The sequence below is a fragment of the Arvicola amphibius genome, chromosome 9 (genome assembly GCF_903992535.2).
Source record: "Arvicola amphibius chromosome 9, mArvAmp1.2, whole genome shotgun sequence".
Taxonomy (NCBI): Eukaryota; Metazoa; Chordata; class Mammalia; order Rodentia; family Cricetidae; genus Arvicola; species Arvicola amphibius.
Genome location: NC_052055.2, coordinates 95,477,143 through 95,499,181, shown reverse-complemented (window position 1 = coordinate 95,499,181; position 22,039 = coordinate 95,477,143). Strand labels below are relative to the sequence as shown.

General features: G+C 42.9%; 1 protein-coding gene across 39 annotated transcripts in view; it reads right to left on the bottom strand.

Moving 5' to 3' along the window:
* Window positions 1–12,403: 12,403 nt before the first annotated feature.
* Window positions 12,404–22,039, bottom strand: part of Map4k4 (mitogen-activated protein kinase kinase kinase kinase 4) — a 141,741-nt gene continuing 132,105 nt past the window's right edge. For 25 of the 39 annotated variants that reach the window (XM_038341608.1, XM_038341616.1, XM_038341610.1 and 22 more), the window contains 7 exons: window positions 19,384–19,527; window positions 18,030–18,164; window positions 16,413–16,513; window positions 14,508–14,657; window positions 13,848–14,007; window positions 12,959–13,098; window positions 12,404–12,729 (listed from right to left, as the gene is read on the bottom strand). In XM_038341608.1, coding sequence (XP_038197536.1) covers window positions 12,646–12,729; window positions 12,959–13,098; window positions 13,848–14,007; window positions 14,508–14,657; window positions 16,413–16,513; window positions 18,030–18,164; window positions 19,384–19,527 — 914 coding nt within the window. In that variant the 3' untranslated portion in view covers window positions 12,404–12,645. Of the gene's footprint in view, window positions 12,730–12,958; window positions 13,099–13,847; window positions 14,008–14,483; window positions 14,658–16,412; window positions 16,514–18,029; window positions 18,165–19,383; window positions 19,528–22,039 lie in introns of all 39 variants that reach the window. The other 14 variants (XM_038341606.1, XM_038341615.1, XM_038341607.1 and 11 more) reach the window with 1 other exon arrangement.

The window sequence follows — 22,039 nt, the reverse complement described above, 5'->3', positions numbered from 1 at the left end:
TACGAGTACTAAAGGAGATTGTGATGAGTGACGCTTGATTAGAATTCATCCACATGGACCTTTCAGATAAGGAATATATTGGGGTCTATTTAAGTTATATCTCATTAAAGCTGTTTTTTTTTTAAAAAAAACAAACAAAACAAAAACAAAAAAAAAAAAACAAAAAAAAACAAAATGCAAAGCCCTTGCATTCGGCCATGGGATGTTCTGAGATGAAAGGATATATGAGCACGGAAGTGAGGGTCAGCAACACAGCCATGGCAATGGCTACAATAACACAAACATGTTTGCTTTTTTTTTAAAATGGAAATAAAAAGAAATCTAGCTTGTGTGTGTGTGTGTTGGCTTTTTGAGACAGGTTCTTATTAAATTTCCCAGAATGGTCTTTAACTCATGCTAGGACAGGATACCCTAGAACTTGATTTACCTGTCCCAGCTTCCCAAGTGCTGGCATTATATGTGTGTGTCACCACCTCTGGCCCTCAAATTCATTTTGAAAAGGTACCTAGAAAGATAATGAAGCTAATGACTGGAGAAAGGAGAGAAGCTTCAATTTCCTGACTGACTAGATTTTGTGTTTAGTAAAACTGGCTCAGTAACAGATATTATTTCACATGAGTATAAAAGTTAAATTTAAGGCCGGGCGGTGGTGGCGCACGCCTTTAATCCCAGCACTTGGGAGGCAGAGGCAAGCGGATCTCTGTGAGTTCGAGACCAGCCTGGTCTACAAGAGCTAGCTCCAGGACAGGCTCTAAAGCTGCAGAGAAACCCTGTCTCGAAAAACCAAAAAAAAAAAAAAAAAAAAAAAAAAAAAAAAAAAAAAAAAAGATTTAAGAAGCAATCCTGAAAACTCTAAAGCAAACAAAATTATGTACCACTCTGTACATAGGGCAAAATCAACAATGAAAACAAAATAAAGTCAACCAACAAACCTGCACCTTCTTCCCAACAGTCATATTTCATTTAGGATAGATTTAGTAGTATTCTGGCTTTGGTGTATGTATTGTGACCAGGGAATGATACTGGTATTCAGGAGAGGAGAAAGTAGATCTAGATTTATAGGACCAACCGAAGAGTGAAAATAAAAAAAACCTGAATATCAAGTATAAACCCAGCATTTGTCATTAAAATAAGATCAGGAAAGTGAGAAGTGAACGGGTATGCTTAAAGTTATTAAAATATTAATAAAATCTTCAATCAGGCATAATAGTCCCCAAGTGCAATTCCAGCACTGAGAAGACTCAAGAAAAAAGATAAAGAATTTGAAGCCAGCCTGGGCTACACAGTGAGACTTTGTTCTTAAAGTCACAGATTTGCATCTCATTATGCCAGCACCGTGTTAGTCTTCTCTGTATCATTCCAATATTAGTATATGTGTTGTTTACAGGAGTATGCAGCAGACCTTAAAAATTCTTTTCATTGCAAGGAAGTAGAAAAATTCACTGTAGCTACTAGCAATCTGAGCACCAGACAGATCAGAAAATACTATTTCTCATGAAGATGGGGCAGTCTTAGAGAAACAGATGAATCCAGTGAGCACAGGAAATGTATCAGAGACTACAACTGTCTCTTATATCCAACAGCTAACAGGAACAAGCTTCTGTGGGCCAAAGTTTAAAATAGTGCACAAATAATGTTGACACTCTTTAGATGATTCATGCACAGTTAAAAACAAAACAAACAAAAAATACAAGAACATGACAATTGAATATTTGATGAAATTACTTCTGCTAGATTTTGGTGCATTTATTTGATGTTTTTGTACTGAGTATTTATGAGTAAAATATCTAAAGTCTAGGGATTGCTTTGAGATGACCCATAGGTAAAATGAGGTAAGAACAGATACCTCTAAGCTGATAATACTTGAAGCAAGAGGTGGGTGATGAAACTGCTCAGTGACTAAAAGCACGGGTTGCTCATTCAGCGGACCAGCGTTCAATTCCCAGTACCCACCTGGCAGCTTACAACCATCTGTAACTCCAGTTCCAGGGAATCTGACATCCTCTTCTGGCCTCCATGGTACACAGACATATATGCAGACAAGACATCTATACATATAAAAATATATTAAAATGTAATTGAAGCAGGAAGACGGGAACATTTAAGATTTTTCATTTTGTGTGTGTGTGTGTGTGTGTGTAGGCCTGTGCATTCCCTCAGAACTGGATTTATAGGCAGCTGTCAGTCAATTGATTTTGGTGCTAGGAACTGAACTCAGGACCACTGCAAGAGCAATAAGTGCTCTGAAACTGCTAAGCCATCTCTCTAGCTTCCTATTATTTTATAAATGCTTTAATTTTTCCACAGCTACAAGATTTAAAAAGCAACTTTAGCCTATGTGCATATCATCTCCATAATGGTCAAGTGAAGACACTCACATTATTCACAGAACTGTACCTAAAAACTCTACTGATTAAAACGCTGACACAGCCTACACAGAACTGGGGTCTACAGCTTCTTAAGACTGCACCAGAAACACTGAGGATTATAAGCAATCTGGAAATTAGGAGGAAGGTACAGAACCTTCTATCTAGAGCCTCTTTGTTTTCTCTCCAGTAGTCTCTTGTCACTTGGGGCTTCTCCATGACACCTCAAATCTGGATAATCAAACATTCAGGAGGGTGAGAAGCAGCCAGCCATCTTCAACAAATTCTCCCCTCCATGCTCAGAGCTCACTGCTTAAAAGGGGGTGGAAATATCAGAACTAGAGATGGGATGTCTGGAGTCAAACAGCATTTGCTGGATATGACAGGGTCGTTGCACACATGGACCTACGGTAGCTGTGACTGCATGCACAAAAATCGAGCCAAGCAAAACACCAGCATGGGTGGAGGAGGGGTGTACAAATCCTGCCCCTCACTGGGGGGCTATGAACAACTGACAGCTGCTGGGGGGGGGGTGTTTTCTCCAGAGATGCAGCTCTGGGAGACTACACATGCTCCAGCAGACCAGCCTACACCCACGCACATATAGCAGCACAAAGCTGACTCAGTGCATTAGAAAACAAATTAAAAAGTACATGAGGTTGGGAGTTGAAAGTTGGGGGGGGGGGGGAAGGAAACAAGAGGATTGGAGGTGAGAGAATTGGGGTTGCATTTGATTAAAATATAGTATATATGCATGCATGAAGTTCTCAAACCAAAAAAATAAACCCTTATTCTAAAAATTAAAATGAGTAAAAACTTTCCCTTCTTGGGAATGCCATCTATGTCCCAGGTTGGAAGACCCTTATGTTTGTAGTTGGACATTCCTCTAAGGCCTGCACTTAGCTGGCCTCTCTAGAGCTCCATGCTGCATTTCTTACATGTGCTCCCTTGGGATCTGTACATACTGCCCTTTTTATTTTATATAGTCTGCTTCCTTTTGGAATTGGAGATCAGAGGCTCACCCATGGTAACTCCAGTGTCTGAGCACTACAAAGCCACCGTAAGTGATAATTACGGTGACTGGCACAAAGTGCAACAATTCGTAAATGTTAACCCCTCAGTTTCTAATGCACTGGCAATGCTTCGTGCCGCTCCCTGTCTGTGAAAGACAACTGTGACAGCTGAGTTGATTACGTGATGCTGGGGAAACGTTGTCTAGCATGAGGGAGTCAGTCCTACATGATGGGAAGCGGCGACTCCCAACTCATGGTGCACAGCCTTCACGACAGCACGTACAGTTAGCTAGAGTGAGGTCCCAATAGCAGGAGCTGACAACGGAGCTCGGAATTTCATTTGAAACCAGCCAGGGAGATTGTGATCTAGACAGAGGCGACATCCATCCCATGGAACAGTGCAGAGTGACTCATGAAGGCACACTGGAATCTTGGTAGTGAGTGGGAAGCATGTATCTGACTGTGCCATGAGCTGCCATCAAGCTTCTCAATTCCTTCCTCTACAGGTCTGTGCTCCATTCTTTCACAGAGTACACAAGAGTAGGAGCCAGAATCCGGATGCAGTGGAAGGGTGGGTTTCCCCACAACCACAAGAAGTCTCTGAGCGCCTCATTTCCCAGCCTGATGGGCCCCTGCTCACTGCTGTCAGTGAGTCAGAGGCTCTGGATGAACACCTCTGCTGCACATGAGTTTTCTGTCTGAAATGCCACCCGAGTCAGGAGCAGCAGTCACTTGGCTGCATGAGGACACAGTTTGCAACTTCATATGGGAACCTTGCCTTCCTTGCAGCCTTTAGAAAATGCAGGACACCCTGTAGAACACAGTCCACACTGGAGCGTGCTAGATTGCTACTGTAAAGGATAATTTCTTAGGATTCACCCACAGCCAATTCACTGCCTTGCAGTTTGCAAAGTATGGCCTCTCACTCTATCTCACAGTACCATTTTAATAGATGCAGGGAATGAAAGCTTTGGAGATATGGGGGGGAGGGGTGACTTTGTAAAATGCAGCATAGGCAACATTATATGCAATGGTTCGCAGTCTTCCTAAAGCTGCAACCCTTTAGTACAGTTCCTCATGTTGTGGTGACCCCCCAACCATAAAATTATTTTTTGTTTCTACTTCATAACTGTAACTTTGCTATTGTTATGAATCATAATGCAAATATCTGATGTGTAGGATTATCTGATATGTGACCCCTGTGAAAGGGTCATTTGACCCCCAAAGGGGTCGCAACCCACAGGTTGAGAACCACTGGTCTAGTGGGACCTTGTCTTGTAGGCATCTGATTTTAGTAACATATATATCATAATAACATACACTGAAATACAGAAAAAACCAGCCCACGGAGATCCCCAGGGGCTATTCAACTTTGAGGAGCACTAAGATACCATCAGCTGCGGGGGACTCACCATGACAGTGTCCACAAGGCTTGTGGACAAGTTCAAAGCCTTAGTATGGAAAACAGCATGTGGATGATCTCCTCATAAATTTTATGTTGAAATAGCATTCTGGGATATACTTATTTGACTGAATACATTATCAAGCTTGCAGGCACACAATTAAATGTATGCCATCGTACACTATAAGCCAATAAAAATGGCCTGCACTACCACAGTGACAGGCTTGTATGCACATCTTTAAATTTCTCCTTGAGTTATTAAAAAGCACCCCAGTCTTGTTGACTTCACAGCCTTTTAAGTTGCAGATCTAACTAAGTATGTCCTTACACCAGTAGCCAATGAGAATCCTCTCTGCATTAGAGAAGTGAACAGAGAAAGGTAAACTTGCCCTGGTCACTGACATGGACCCATGGATCCCACCAGCAGAGCAGCGTCTCTCACTGCTGGCCTTCAAGACACTCTCAACTGGGAATCCACACCAGGGCTCTTCAACGTCTGCCTCGTATGTTGGGATTGTTTAAATACATTTGTAAGTCAGAAAGATTTGGTTTAGAATACACAGCAGTTCCTTTTCCAACAGAGAGGGGTGGCAGAATAAGGAAAGCTCTCTGGGGCTACACAATCATCTGGTTACAGGTTAGAGAGGAGTTGCCCTTTTCTTCTCCTGAATCCCCAAGCTGGGTGCTGGCAGGTCACTGGGAAGTGGGCCACATTACTGGATTCAAGCATACTGAGCCTTCCATGGGCCTGGGCCCTGGAGAAAGTCACCATCTCTGCTGTTGCTGATTCCATTTTGGTATACTCATAGCAAGCCTCCAGTATGCTACCTCATCTCTATTTGTGCATCCATTCGCTTCTACAGAGAACATCAACTACCTTTAAAGTGGGTCTAAAATGTTCCCAAGTGATTATGGACTATCACCTCCCTTGAACTTACTGGGTACTAACTTCTTAAGGCAGGCAGTCAAAGGGACCTCAGGCTCTCTATAGCCCAAGGCCTTCCTCTCACTTGGCATAGAGCCTGAGCATCCATCAAAGCTGCCTGTTTAATCTCCCAGTAAATGCTAACTGTCCCTTTTATACTGAGGCTGATCCTGCCTTGTTTCTGTGCCCTCTTCTGCTAATGCTCTCACACAGCTCCTGCACTGGTATCTCTTAAAGTCAATAGGCAGGCGTCTGGAGTCTCCTCTCGCCCAGGTTGAGAAGGTCCTTTTAAAAGCCTTGGCTCAGGGTCTAGCACAGTGCTATTGCTGCCACTGTTACTAGCCAGGAGGCAGGATAGGATGGTCTCAACAGCTGAGCATCTCTAGCTTACATCATCACTTCTAATTATTTCCCTTATCTTAACCAAATTTTGCTGGCGCTAGTCTGGGGCCTCCTGCAGCTGGCCTGCACTCCTGTGGCAAGGCTGATGTATGACGTAGGTCCAGATCCTAGCAGGTTATAAAAGTGCAGCCTGCAAGTGCTATTCTCTCTCTCGTTTCATGCAGGCAGTCCAAACTCACAAGTCTTCGGAGGCTGGGGAAGATGGCTTAGTTAGTACACTCCTTGCAGGCAAGAACAAGGATCTAAGCCCCCAGCACACACGTCGAAAACTAAGCACAAAGGCATGCACCTATAATCACAGCTCAAGAGAGAGATGAAGATAGGACTCCTGGAGTTTGCAGGCTGGCCAGCCAATCTAATGCAACCAGTGAAGCTACAGGTAAAGACTATCTCAAAAATAAGGTAGAGATGGTTGGAGATGGCTCAGCTGTTAAGGCTAGGCTCACACCAAAAATCAGGTGGAAGACAATTGACAAGAACCCTGGCACCAGCCTCTGGTCTCTATATATTCATATGCACGTATGTGCAAATACATAAACATACACACACACAATCTTCAGCATATGCACTGAGACCAGAGGCTCTACTGTAGCCTCTAGGACCATGATCACTAGTCCAAGCCACCCTTTAGGCCAGTTTCCCCACAGGAGTATTGTGCCTTATGACTGCCCAATACACAGAGATTGCTCAACTTGACCAAAAAGACACCAAGTTCCCAGAACTTACTCAATGATGTACCCTGCTAGGAAAGGTGAGGGGACAACTAGTCCTTCAGAGAGCACACCAAGGAAGTATCCTAGATGCCAGTAACACATGGGGATCCAAGACAAGACCTTTTGAAATGTCCTTCCCATATAAGAAATGGATCCTATGCAGCCCAGTTCTGCCTCTCTGTAGGAGTGAACAGGAAGTGTGAGGGGACAACCGAGGCCCTGACCTCACCAACCTGTCCACAGACTGTCCGCAATAGGCAGGGCCAGTTTGCACGATGCTAGCTTCCGGATGGCGTCCGCTCTAAATTGCGACCCCTGGAACTAATCTACAAAGAACTTGATGTTCAGCAGGATTATTTAGGGAGAAAAGGACCACTGGGTTTCTGAAATTGAAAACAAACCCTAGAAATCTAGGGTAGCTTTGGTGGCTGTTTCCCAAGGGGTGACAGAGTAACCTACGGCTCTTCTTAAGAGAAGCCTTGTGGTTAGGTAGTCAGTTCTAATGATAAAGACAGGCACCTTGGTCATAGACTAAGAACCAAGAGTGCCAATAAAACATTAACTACCGGCAATGCTATAGCGAGATGCACTGAAAACTACACTGAAGGCAGAGGGCACACCATGGATGCTGTAATCCATGAATGTGGAGGAGGCAAACCGAATGTGACCAGGAAACAGGAGGTTGCCTATTATCAGGAGATAACTGCAAAAGGGTGTAGGAAGCCCGAACACACAGGCCATCAACCTGTGTGTGTCTCAGTGGACGAGTCGTATGTGAAGATTAAGATAGTATTCAGTATCACCTATTGATGAAGGTCAGTTAGCACTGGTCTGTGTAGCTGTGATCAGGTCTAACTTCTGCAAACTCAGGGAAGGGACAGGATATACTTGCTCCAGCTCTAGATCCTGTCCAGAACACGTGCACACATTGCCGGCCTTCTACATTTTAGATCAAAATAGAAATGAAGATCTCTTAAAAATTAAAAAAAAAAATCAAACCAACACAGAATGAACAAACAGATGAAGAAAGCTAGACACCAAACTCAAATTCCCTGGAGACCTTGGTCAGGGAGAGCCCTCGGTATTGCCATGGCAATTCCAATGGGGACACTTGGGCGAGCCCTGGCCTCCCATTTACAGGCTGGCAGTTCTAGTCCGCCTTTCTGCTGATAGATAAAACACCTGACCAAGACCAAGGTGGGAAGGAAAAGGTTTGTCTCATCTGTGTCCCAGATCACAAATTTCTCGAGGGAGGAGTGATGCTTACTTGCTTCTGACAGCTTCCTTATACAACCTACGACCACTTGTCTAGGAGTGGCACTGGCCACAATGTGCTGGGCTCCTCTCCACCAATTAGCATCCAAACAATGCCCCACAGCCATGCCCACAGGTCCATTGACAGGGGCAGTTCTCAACCGCTGTCCCGTTCTCCCAGGTGTATCAAGTTGACAACAAAGCTGAGCCATCACACCAGGCCCATACTGCACAAGGGTAGCACTTCCCCAGGATTCACATCATTTCTTTCTTTCTTATTAGAAAACTCAGGTTAACCTTGAGAGACTAGAACCTAGTGCTTGAATGCAGCGGTCTACTCACTAAGAAAATGTGGTAATGACTTTTGCCAACTTTCAACTCCTTAGCCATTTTTTAAAGTACCCCATCTGCTCCTGTTCAGGGAAGCAAAAACATTCTTTTAAAGTGGTACACAGAAGGAAGCAACAATTCAACTACGTCTCTGAATGTGACACCTAAACAGCTGGTGTCAGCTAAGAGGCCAAATTTGATTCCAATTACTTTCTTTGAGTGAACTCTCAAACAGGGGCCGGGGAGGGGGAGTGCGGGGTGGGAGGGCTAGAAGACGAAGACTCACTGATAGTCCAAGATGTCACCAGATTTTTATGCTTCATTGGCCAACAGCTGCAAGTAGAGCAAACCTTAGATCATCTTGGTAGCCAAAGAATTCATCAGTTTACTCTCACCTTAGTTTCTTTGACAATAGTGACAATGCCTCCCTGCAACAAAGGCAAGGTGATGGTCCCAAAAGCTGGTGCCCATCTGTCAGAAGTGGCACGTGTTTAGAACACCTTGGGATACGACTGGGCCCTCAGTCCCACTGACACCATCTAGCCATTGCACCCAACACAGCATTTAAGCACCAATAAAGAAAGGGTTACTTTATGTCCTACTGGGAATAAGATGCTACATTTTAAAAAGATTTTGTTCCCCTTCATTTGTGTGTCTGCCATGTGTCTTCCACATGCAGGACAAAAAGAGGGTGTCGGTTTCCCTGGAGCTAGAGTCACAGTTCTGAGCCGCCTGATGGATGTGAGTGCCGAGCTGAACTCTGGTCCTGCTAGAATAGCAGGGGCTATTAACTGCTGAGCCTCCTCACCAGCTAGTTTACGTCTTGATCCTATTCAGACATGCAAAACCCCAACCTCCTTTCTCCCTTCCCTCTCATTTTTGCCCTAGGGACTGAGAACTTTTCACCTTGCTCCTGATAAGTTTGTGCATAAGGCTGCTACTTTCAAAGCTGTCCTTCAGCAATCTCCCACAGGCAGAGACAGCAGGATGTGGGAGACCGCTCTGGCCTGGAGGAGCCAGCTGGAGGGAGGGGATGCACAAAATAGGGATCTTCGTATGAAGGAGATATCTTAAGGGTCAGGACACACTTAAGTAGAAATTATTTTTTACTTTATTTAGGAAAGAAAGGTAGGGGAGAACAATAATTTATATAACAGTAGACAAGTTAGCACTGCAAAAAAGAAAAAGCAAAGGCTGTATACTTGTCCTAGCCTGCTCAGCTTCATGACTAGCAAATTTAATGCAGTTTCTCACCTGTATTATTACTCAGAAAATTTGTAACTGGTAACATTAGGGATTACAAATCCTGAGGTGTGCTACACCTAAGCTAGAAACCCAATAGCCCATAAAAGTCATTGAGAAGTAAACCGTAACTGGGAGCACATTAGTGCCGCAAACCACCCCTGTAAACATTCCCTCCCATGTAGAACGTGCATGGTACACTGCACTACACACAGAGGTTCTTTGAACTTACGTACAGAAAGGCACTGAAGCTCTGGCGCTTAGACACACTGGGCGTGGAGGCACCGCAACGAGCACCCCCTCGGCACATCCGTGATCCACACCGGTGGTGTGTCACCTTAATACTGTTTTGCCAAAATGACACTTGTATAAAGAAAGCATTGTCTTGTACAAAAAGAGTAGGGAACAGCCTGTACTCCCTAAAGAAATATGAAGTCACAGCAGCCTGCTTTTTTCTCTCCTGGGCAACTCTCTCTAGACACCTGAATTCATCTGTATAACTCAATCTCAACTTGGTTTACAAGGTGGGGAGCAGCCGCTTCTGTTCTGCTTCAATCAAGTTGGCCATGGAATTGGTCCAGGTCAACTGGGGGAATGCGCACTGGGCTGGGAGGGATGTTCTTTCTCCTGCCACCCCTGGTGGAAAGTTCTAGGTTTGAACAATCCCAACAACACATGCTTGTACTATTTGCAACCTATCACTGAAGACAGAGCTTGTAGCCTGTGGATGATGGGCCATGACAGTGGTGCCCCGTGACACAGAAGTCAAGTGGACAGCAGCCTCCCTTGTCACGTCCGGCTCCTTGGTATTTGTAGCTTGATGCTTCTTCCAAGCCATCTGCTCACCTTTCACAGAGCCCTAAACCCAGGGGAAAGGCCGACATCACCTGAACAGCTCTGTGTCCTCGTGATTCACACATCTGCCTTGGTGGTCCCTCTCATTTCATGAAACACCTGAGTGTGGGCAGGAGACTGTCAGCATTAGATTTTGAGTTCTTTGCTTCTGGGATCGTCTCAGTCTTGGGTGGGATTAACTCTTTAACCTACTCAAGGTTGACCACAACTAGAGAAGAACAGTAATAGCTCTTGGGCTGCTCTGAAGTCCTTGCATGAGTGGAAAACTACTTGTCCCTCCTTTACCCTCTAAGAGTAAGGGTTGCTCACTTATTCTGACCTGTCTTTGCTGGTATTTACAACCAACCACTTAACTGCAGTTTTATGTATTCTTTACTAGACTTTTGTTCACAAAACTGGGACAGGGGATCGATCAGATGGCTCATGCTGTAAAAGGAAATTCACCATCGAGCAAGATCAAGCTTTGAAACAAGCAGCTTCTGTCTGGGGAATGAGGCCCACAGCAGCTGTCATAAGAACTACAGCAGGAGGGCAGGGCCATGACTCAGCATGACCGTCCCTTCTCTGAGACACTAGCATCCTCAGAGGAATGTAGTGATGACCATGAAGCCATGAAGCAAATTATTACAAGACATTTATTACAAATGTCACAGACATATTCATAAAGAAAAATTAGTTTAAAAAAAAAAACAGAATGAGAGAGCAAGTGGGAAAACAAGAAAAGCCAGGGCTTCAATATCACACCTAAAACACAGGGAGACGCCATCTTTATGAATAGGTAGAATCAACTACATTCTTAAAATAGTTTTAGTGCGTTGCATTTCTAGAAAAGGGACACACCCTTACCCCCAAGAAAAGGTTCCTGAAACAATGAACAGTTTGCGTGACTACTCAAATGTGACAACCTGCCCGCTACCAAAGCCCACTTGAGAACAATGCAATCTCGTGTGTTAAGGGTGGGTGACGGCGGCCCACCCACCGGCCGCTAACGGAGAACCTGGTTTTTGAAAGCAGACCGCACCAGCCATGAGGCTGGTCTCCGCCTTCACAGACAGCTTTTCTGGTACCTGATTAGACTGGTGACAAAGTCAGTCAAACTTCAATCAGATAGTTTTGGTATTAAAGTTAAATTAAACATTAATGTTTTCTGCCAAATCCATAAACTAAATCACCTCTCAATGCATTAAAAACAATGAGGTAGGCAAAAAACAAAACAGTAACAAAAAAACAAAAAAACCACAGGCAAGTTGACTTTTTTCCTATTCCAAGTGCAGACCATGGTGGAGCTGCTGTTGCTCTTCCAGGCTTAAACAGAAATCAAACCTTTAGCAGAGGCAGTGCTAATACTGTCACAAAACAAAGTTCTGGCCATCGAACAAGACACACACATTTTCTTTTTTCTTTCTTTTTCTTTTTTTTTTTTAGAACCATCTGCACAATTTAGGCAAAACTTGGTACACAGAAAAATGACTCAGTTCTTGGCCAGGACAACCCTCTCCAAAAAATTTCAAAGAAACAAAATGGGATCCCTTAACCCACCCCGCCCACCCTAGCCCCACCCACAAAAAGTTATCCTCGTAGCTGTGTCTTTCACATTTTATAAATATTAACTTCTTAAACCTGCACCTTCTTCTTTGTCCACATATTGTCACATTACAAAAGAGAAATGTCAATTAAATACATTGTTAATGTTACTATATTAAATCTGTTCTCTGCTTCAGCAAGCTGCTTCTTACACCACTTACACCTCCTTGTGCCCACTGCCAACATCTGATGGTGTGCTCATCACAACCTTCAGACACCCACAGGCCAGAGTCACTCAGAGACAAGGAATCCTGGAGCTGTGGAAAGGCGCTCTTTCTGGTCTGATGCTCATCCCCAAACACTCCTAGCACCGATGGTAGAGTCTAAACAGCACCAGCTGCAATGCAGCCTTGATTTATTTTCGAGTGAGGAAAAGGAGAGAATGGGAAAAAACTGGCAGAAAGTGTAGGAAGGAGGGGAGAGGACCCAACACGCAAGAGGCCTGCATATACAGCTGTCCTGGCTGCACCCGCGCAGCTCTGAGCTCCAGTTGCAAGGAATTCCAAGTTCTCAGGGTCTTGGCGACTCCGGGGGTCAGTGATCCCAGCTCACACCACCTCTACCAGCTCAGAAGAGAAGTCCTCCCTAAGGTCATGAAATAAACCTGACTGCTGCCACCAGACCGAACGGAGGCGAAGAACACCTGCAAACACAACCAGAGAGGGCAGTTAGCAGGTCATCTGCTACCTTCTAATGCCTAACCCCCCAAAATATGCCTAAAAAGTAATGTCTAGAAATTTTCCTTAATTTATTTTAAAATCTACCAGAACTACATGGAGATTCACCATCAATGTCCATAAAGAATACACCACAAAAAAAAAAAAAAAAAAAAAAACAGCCACAACTACACAGGAGCCATAAGGAAACATTACCTTGTCATTGCGTTCACATAAGAATTTTAGTCTTTGAGCCCTTTTGTGCATAAATACACCATCCAAGTGGCCAGTTTCCACAGACCGTATCTCGATCGCCTTCTCTCCCCAGCCCATGGTCTGGTTCGATCGGATATATGCTTTTAGAGAGGGGAAAAGTGTTAGCATAGCAGACTCGTGACAAGGCGCTTGTGATGCACACGTGTGTCTACCTGAGTGCTTGGCATGTGAGGACTTTGGTATTTCAGGCGTTCTGCCTCGGGGCTGGGCATCTGTTCAATCACTGAAAGCCTACCTCCTGGGCACAAGGCCTGGGTATTGATCAAAAAGGGGGAATGTGCCTCTATACCCTGTCTGTAATGGGAAGTAGTCATATGAAGTAATAATTGAAAGAACTGATTTTCCTTAGGCCTTTAATGCAACTTCTGGAAATAGCCATGATGTGTGGATTATCATACATGTTTCATCAACACAGCATGAGAGGCGGTGAGGAAGAAATGACGAGCAGACAGTTCAGGGATGTAAGCACAAAGCCATGAAACGGTCAAATACCAGCCTCTGCTCCTGGATACAAAACAGAAGACTGGGCAAGAGGCTGTTCCTAACTGGGGTTTCTATGATTTGCTTCACTCCATATAAATTGGTCAAAAAAAAAAAAATACACCTGCCCTATTTATATAGATAAAGTAAGGGTCAAACGAGAGTCAGCAATAGCACAGTTGTTAAATGCACCCAAGAATTACGTGGGTTTTGTCTTATTTAACCTTCTCCCATCTGCTGATGACCACTAACAAACCAGAAGGTATGAGCAACACGCAAATTAGTACAATAAACAAATGTGCTCTTAGTGGGCTCCCCTCACAAATGCCTCTTCATGATGCATCATTACCTACAGATGTCGGCATCTCCCCCCACTGCAGAACCACATCCTTGGTGATCCTTCCATACGTGTTTACATAAACCCCTTCATCTTCATAGCACACCAGAAGCTCCATTCCATCCGTGTTGGGGAGGATAATGATTGCATGGGGTTTGATGCTACACTGAATCTAGAGAACAGAAACAAGAAAACATATTTGTAGCTATCTCCAGCCCCATGGAAATGCTCAGTAAGACTGTCTAGAGAATGCAGTAGTCCTATACCCCTGGCCATACCTACCACAAATAGGCAGCAGTCTTGGGAAACCCATGCAATATACAACCCCAAGTCTACCATTTACAGGTCATGGACTCTACTGACTCACAATTTTTGAGTCCTGGAAACATAAGTGGATAGTAGACTCATTTGAGAAACATTCCCAACCCAGGGTGTTCTGGCCTGACAGCAACTGCCCAACTCCATCCCATGTTAGTCAAAGCAAGTGCTAAATGGTCTTCAGGCCCTAACAGAGCCAGGCAAATGCTGCTTCATTTAAATACTCAAATACTCACCCTACGCGCCGGGGAAATGAGGAAACCCTGCTTGTGTTAGTTCACTAAGCAGAGTAAAGGGAAAGTGAAAACAAAGTGAAGCCAGTCAACCAACCATAGAGTGTGGGTTCTTTCTTACGTGTGTTGGTAGATAAATGTCATAGACTGAGCCTGAATCCACATCAACAGCATGGAATCCAGCACAAGATCCATAGATCACTTTCAACCTCTGGCCTTCCTCAACAGTGAGATCCACCAGTAATGGTTTATGTACCAGTTCTCCAAATGACTACAGAGATAACCAAGACAAAAGCAGGAAGACAAACTTATAGCATCAGATAAGAAGCTGGCTGTGGGCATCTGGTTTATCACGTGGCATTGTTAATTAGCCTCTGGAAGATACTTCTTCCCTCCCACCTAGCAGGAAAATGCTCTGTCCTGTGTCTTGATTAGAACACGTGCACAAGTCAACAATGAGGAGTTGGCACGACACAGTATTTGAATATTCAAACACAGCAGTGGAATGGGAAGCTGTAGGAGTTGCAGCACTGAGAATCTTCTGGCTGTTGTTAGGAGCTACAGACTTTGTGTGACTCGACTGGAGAGCTCCAGTTCTTCACATCAGCACAGCTCACAGGACCACGACAGTAAACTGGAGTAGTTACATAAGGCAAAGCAACATGCAGTGCCTGGCATGTAGGAATACTAAGACTAGATTCTAGAAGACAATGTAGGTAAATTTCCAATTTAAATTGAATCTATCTTTACTCAGTAATACTAGATTTACCAAAAATGCTAACCCCACTGATTCTGATTCACTGGGGAAATCAAGCAGTAAGCAACCCCTTAATTCAAATTTCCCAAGTAATTGAAAATTACTTTCAATAAACTATATCAAAATTATTTTAAATGCAATTATTTTAGATGAAATACCTTGTTTCTTAACCTCTACTAAAATGTCCCTGCACTACTCTTAAGGCCCTATATCTCAAAATAGAAATAATTATTATTTCTATCTAATGCTAGAACAGTATCAATTATAATTAAGAATTTTATGCATTGGATTTAGGGCACTCCCTAAAATAAATTACTAAAAATATACACAGGACAATGACTGTCAGTTCTCTGGTAGTGTGGATGCTTATGGAGTACAAGGCTTACTGGAAGTGTTCCATATATTACCTTTTATCACACACACTGCAAGTGAATATAAGACCAATCATGAGCGCGCGTAAACTCACACCCTAAACAGTATCAAGTTTAGCACAAACATTATTACTTCACCCAAACTGTACCTGTAGAATGGTAAAACCACCTTACTGTAAATATCAAGATGCTGTTAAACTGACAGTTTTTTAACTTAAAAAAAAAAAAAAAGCAGGACCATAATATAGTCATTAACTTCCTTCTTCCATTTATTTAATGTGTAATATCTATTGTTTATACCCTCAAGAATCTCTATAATTCAATTATCTGTTTGTTTTGTAATAGGGTTTTGCTATGTATACCAGGCTGGCCTTGACTCCACAACAATGTTCCTGCCTCAGTCTCTCTGGCATGCACATCACACCCAGTTTATTACTCAGTTTTTAAACTGTACTGCACTAAACACATCCACTTTACTACTGATTTCTGCTGAGCTCTTTTAACCACATATCTGGATCGTCATCACTTCTATGTCTTTTCATGAAGATCTACACCAGCATCACCATCATCATCATGTTGGATTTTAAGACAGGGTTTCTGTGTAGCCCTGACTCTCCTTGAACTTGTATAGATTGCCTGCCTCTGACTCCTGGACTCCTGACAGCTGGGATTAAAGGCATGTGCCACCATGCCCAGTTGAAAATCTATGTTTTAAGAGAGGGTGCAAGTACCATTTGGGCAAAATGATTATCTGAGAACTTAGAAAATAGTTACATGTGCTTATTATTATTATGTTATGTTACATATAGTTTTTTATTTGACAGTTATTTTACATTAATATATAACTTTATATTAACTGTTCAGGCTTCTTAAGCCCACTTAAAACTGGTGGTTTTACCTTAAAGGCCATAAACTTGTGATATGGCTTCGGTGCCCACGCATAGACTTCCACAGAACTCTTCAAAGCAATTACCAGAAATTTGATTCTTTCATATTTTACTGAAATAAACATAAGTCAAGAGAAATACTATCAGTATTAACACAGAGTCACAAACTCTTTCAGTAGCCATTTGTAAACTTTATAAATATGCCTCTTATTGATCATCCAAAATCAAGAGAGTGCTCAAGCCACACACTTTGCTTTTCTATTTCTTCTTTGTGAAATTCACTTCCCTAGGTCAATTCTAAAATAACAAGAAATAGTTTAGCAGATGATCGTAATGTCTTAGATTCTAAGTATTTTATTACCAATGTCCATGCCAAGCAGCCAATCCTAAAGACTGGAGGACTCACTATTACTTCCAAGTGATAATAGGGTGACAGGCCGACCAAGGGGCTCATACAGACAAGAATAGGGAAGGAGCAAAGTGGTAAATGCTGCTTGAATGATGGAGCCCTTGTGTTCCTTCAGAGCTACTCCTGCTCCCTACTGTGCCTTAAGCACATGTGATGTCTGCTCCACATGCCACCCACACCACACAAACTCTTTATCATCACACTGCTATTTGATACAGCTCTGGTCAACGTCACATACTGTCAAATGTTCAAGAGTCATACAAAGAATTATAAGAGGCCGTCCAATGAATGCTGTTAATAGACTTTTCTATGTGTACTGCTAATCCCTGCAGAGAATACCATAGCTACTGACATTGAGGAGGTACTAGGGCCACATGAGAGCTGAACTAAAGATTGCTAACACTAATTAACTGTATTTTAGCCACCTGATCTTGTTAGCAACTCAGAATCATTCCAAATAGTAAGATGACTCCTGTAATAACTATTAACCGATGAGCTGGCATTATAAAGAAGACAACGTTGCAGATTACAATATCCTGGGGGAGGTGGGCAGAACAATTGTGTATAGTCTGTACCTTAGTAAAATATGCAAGCACAAATCAGTACTCAATGGATTCTCTAACCTTAACCAGCCAAATTCTATAAAACCACATTATCAGTCCCTAAGACTGTAACTTTGTTATGGTTCATTATTTCCCATTTATTTCTAACAAGCACTTTCATTTTTCTCATATGGTTAGCTAACTTGAATGTTCCAAGGAAGGAAAATGCCAATCACAAAATAGTTGCCAAGAAACAACAACTAGCATCCCACAGTCGTTTACATATAAGGACTATGGTAGCTCTGCATAATAATGTAGTTAATTAAAAATAACAAGGCACAAAAATCAGTTAAATTCTCCAATGTCCTACTAGTGACTGCTAAGGGGCACCCAGCACTCTAAATAAGAGCCGAAAGGTAAAGGGATCAAAGTCAGAGGGCTCAGTATAGTAGTATTTTCTCAAAGAGGTCATCTAGAATCTCACCTTACAGAGGAGAATGAGGGCTGTTAAAGAGGGTGGGAGACTCTCAGGGGGATAGGTGTAGGGAAGACTGAGGACAGAGTGAGCAGAAGGAACACACTGTGCTGTGCTTATAGATGGACAATACAGTAAGATGTCCAGATGAGACCCTACCTAAGCTGAAGAGAGCAAACACTACGACTCCCTGGGAACTTACCCACTTTATAGTGTACGCATCCTTCCAAATCGCCCACAGTGGTCCACCCTTGCTTCTTCTCAACTTCTGGGTCATTATGAAGGATTTTATTTCTTAACCAGGATAAATAGTAGACACGTAACTTATCCTTTTTGCCTAACAAATAACATAAAAATTTATATTTTGATAAATGTAAGTATTTTATATGCATGGTCAAAAATAAATTTTATCACTAATAACAAAAATATCCAAAAGAAACAGTAAATACATTTCCCCAAGGGAATTATTTAGTATCAGTTTTATCTGAAATTCCTATTTGGGCTACTTCAAGGAGTTCTGAAGCCCCTTAAAAATTCACCAATGGTATAAGCAGGCATGGCTAGGATAGGATTTGAAAGAATAGTGAATCTTCACTTACATGACAGATCATAAACCATCAGCAGAAACACTTGGGGTTTTTTTTTGTATTTTACTCTATGTTAATGATAGAATGGTGGGTGTGAATCTTCATTTACATGACAGATCATAAACCATCAGTAGAAACACTTGGGTTTTTTTTTTTTTTTTGTATTTTACTCTATGTTAATAATAGAATGGTGGGTAGCAGGCTATTGTGCAGCTCAGGATGAGAGCTAGAAACCAGAAAGACCAGGGCAGGAAGGGTTAGACAGCATGGCTTTCTGCTCCACCCCTTGTCTCCTGAGTCTAACACTATTAGCCAAGGATTAAACCTATAAAATGAGGTCTCCATAAAAAACCAGAATTACAGAGTTAAGATGAACTTTTAGATAGCAGAACACATGAGGGTGCTGGGAGACAGTCCATCTGGGAAAAAATGAAAACTTCTTGAAACAATTACAGTGATGATTTTGGATAACAAGCCTATTATACAAAAGTCAGTTACTTTCCTATACATCAACTGCAAAAAAAAAAAAAACAAAAAAAAAAAACAAAAAAACCTAAAGAGCTGAAATTTAACATAATTTAACATAATATTCATATTAACACTAAAGAAATGAAATAGGCCAGGCACTGGTGGCACACGCCTTTAACCCCAGCACTTGGGAGGCAGAGGCAGGTGGATTTCTGAAGGGGCGTGGTCGATCGGCAATTATGATTAACCAGATAGCTTTAATATATAATATTCAGCTTTAATAAAGGAAAGAAAAGGGAACTTACAAAAGCCAAGGTTCCAGCGAGGAGCCCAGGAAAACAAAGAGACCAAAACAACAAACACGGATCTTTTAAAGGTATTTTTAGCCCCGGAGGGGTTACGCCCCTCAGACAAGGGATTGGTCAGCTTCCCCAACATCTCCCCGTTTTGTCTAAATAAGACAGATTCAAAACAAAGTGTTTTGCTTTACAAAACACTTACCAGATATTGTCACCAAGACGTTCAGGCCCTCGAGAACATCCATCTGCTGGAACCGTCTTCTGCTGATCAGAGGATACACTTTCCCTTGGCCACTTCTGTCCAAGAGCATCAGACCGCTCTCTGTGCCAACTAGCAAATTCACCCCTGTTCCAAGAACACAGAGTGGTCTACATTTTAGGCTGTGCTTGCATGGAGCTGTACCACAAGGAAAGGAAACCATTCTCTACTTGAAAGGACGATAGCTTCCTTAATTCAGAAAGAAATGCTCAGAACAGTGAGGTTAGGTGAGTGGTTCTTGCCACAGGAATGACAGTGACATTTACTTAGGTACTGAGGAAACCCCATCACCTTACCTGTGTCCACTGTCCATCCTGTCCTGAGTGTACCGGGAGCTCACTGTTTCTTAGGTTTTACAGATCTGGCCACATTGAAAAAACCTTCCTCTGATACCATGGCCTCACAACTGGCAAACTTGTGCTTACTCCCAGTCGGGAAGTATCCTGCTCCCATTTACTGTCTCTGCTTCTTCCATGGACACTGAAGTTGCTGCCCACGTATGTCAGGTAACAGTCAGAAACAGTGGCTCCTACTGCCACGCTTTACTTCCTTATTTTTCCACACACTACAGACTCCTACTGAACCCAGGCTTCCCACCTGACAAAGCTACCTAGCCTGGTCTCCAAGTCAGATAACAATCTTCTTGCCCCTTCCTTCTGTCCTCTCGCTCTGATCTACCATGCTTTCTGACCATTTTACAGCTGACGGACACAGACTTCAGACTGTCCAGAAAACTTCTACTTTCCTTCAAGTGTTCATTTTCTTAAAACTCAGGAGTCACGCTGTATCTTTAAAATTTACATCTCCCAAGATGCAGTGTCAAAATCTCTGGTCTGACAATCAGGACCCCACACTTCTCCAGCCAGTAGCCTTCTTCCACTTCAGATAATATTCAATTTCTGGAGGCAGTGGACTCTCCCTCTACATTCACATATTTATTCAAATGTTTGTACTTCTTTGCTCTAAAACCTTTACCTTTGAAAGCATCTTCAAACAGGTTGCACTGATTTATGCTTCCAGCGAACTAAACACATTCATTCATGTCATCCTCTAAGCTGGGTATAAACTCAGCAAGACAAATAACCATGACTTTGTGTTCTTACAAAGTCCCCGCTAGATCAATCATCTGACACACATGAAATGGGCACTGGGAGAAGTCAAGACAGTTTGTTAAAGGGTAGAAGTCTATAAAACAGCTTGGGAACATTTTAAGAGTCTCTACAATTTGGGCAATTTCCCCCAGAATTAAGTCATTATCAGATTTGCGTGACTACTAAAGAATTTGTTACTAAGAGTTTTGCTGGAAGTTTATGAAGCTGTAAGGACACATGCTCTCCATCAATGCTCTGATGCATCCGCTAATGGACTACCCACAGGAATGCCACCTATGTAAATAGACTAACACTAGGAACCAAATATCCCTGGCCTTTATCTTCTTCTTGTCAGGCATTTGATCACAAGAAAGGAACTAAGGTCAAAGTCCTTTTAGATGATCAACACACTAGACTAAAGTACAGAAATGAGGTGGGCCTGGAACTTGCTGGGACATTAGAGGAACGTGATGTAACACTAAGACTGTTCCCAGGCCTAACTTTTCTGGATAAAACGACATCATTTGCTAAGCACTTATTACCAGTTTCAACATAACTGACATGTTTAACACAATCTCTATACCAACTATGATGTAACATATAAACTACATTAAAATCTTTCAGTATGAATAAGTAACTGACAGTCTGCTTCCTGAAACAATGGCTACTGACGTCTACTGACGTCCGTGTGCTGCACGGAGCCCACAACCCCTCACATAGTTTTAGTTTACCTAGTAGGGGTTCTCAGCATTCCTAGTGCTGCCATCCAGCTCCTCAAGCTGTGGTGACCCCCAACAGGAAGATTATTTTCGTTGCTACTTCATAACTAATTTTGCTACTGTTATGAATCATTATGTAAATATCTGTTTTCTGATGGTCTTAGGTGATCCCTGTGAGAGAGTCATTCAATCTCCCCAAAGGGGTCCTGTCCCAGTAGCCAGCTAATAACGTCCTCATTGTGTGCCATGAGCTTTAAAACAGTCACAACATGGCAGAGTTCCTGACCCCAAGACCAAGAGAGCTGGTGTGTTTGCTATGAGTATGCATAGCTCTTCAAAAGACTTCGGGAGATGGCTGGGCAGGAGCTTCAGAGCCCGGCGAGAGAGAAGAGCAGGCGGCATGGGCGAGGACAGGGGCTGGGAGCATTTTCAGGGTCTAAAGGTAAAAGCTGAGCCCTTGCGTTGGTCTCACTTTTTTCTCCCAACAACAACAGAAAGGAGCATGCAAGGCTGGGCTGGGAGGAGACGGCTGTTTTACTACTGCATGATGTGGTGGCTATGATTTCAGGGACTAGGACTGTAGGAAGTATGTGCTGTGGACCCCTCCAGGAGACTTCATGCCATTTGTAAGTAGAAGTTGTGTACTTTTAAAGCAGAACACAAACCGTGGGACTAGATGTCAGAGTAAGGACAGGACAGAAAGGCGAGTGTGAGTTTGAGAAGGCAGACCTGAGTGTACAGCAGGCTCCCTGCTACTGCCCTGAGCACACACATGTAAGACAAGACTGG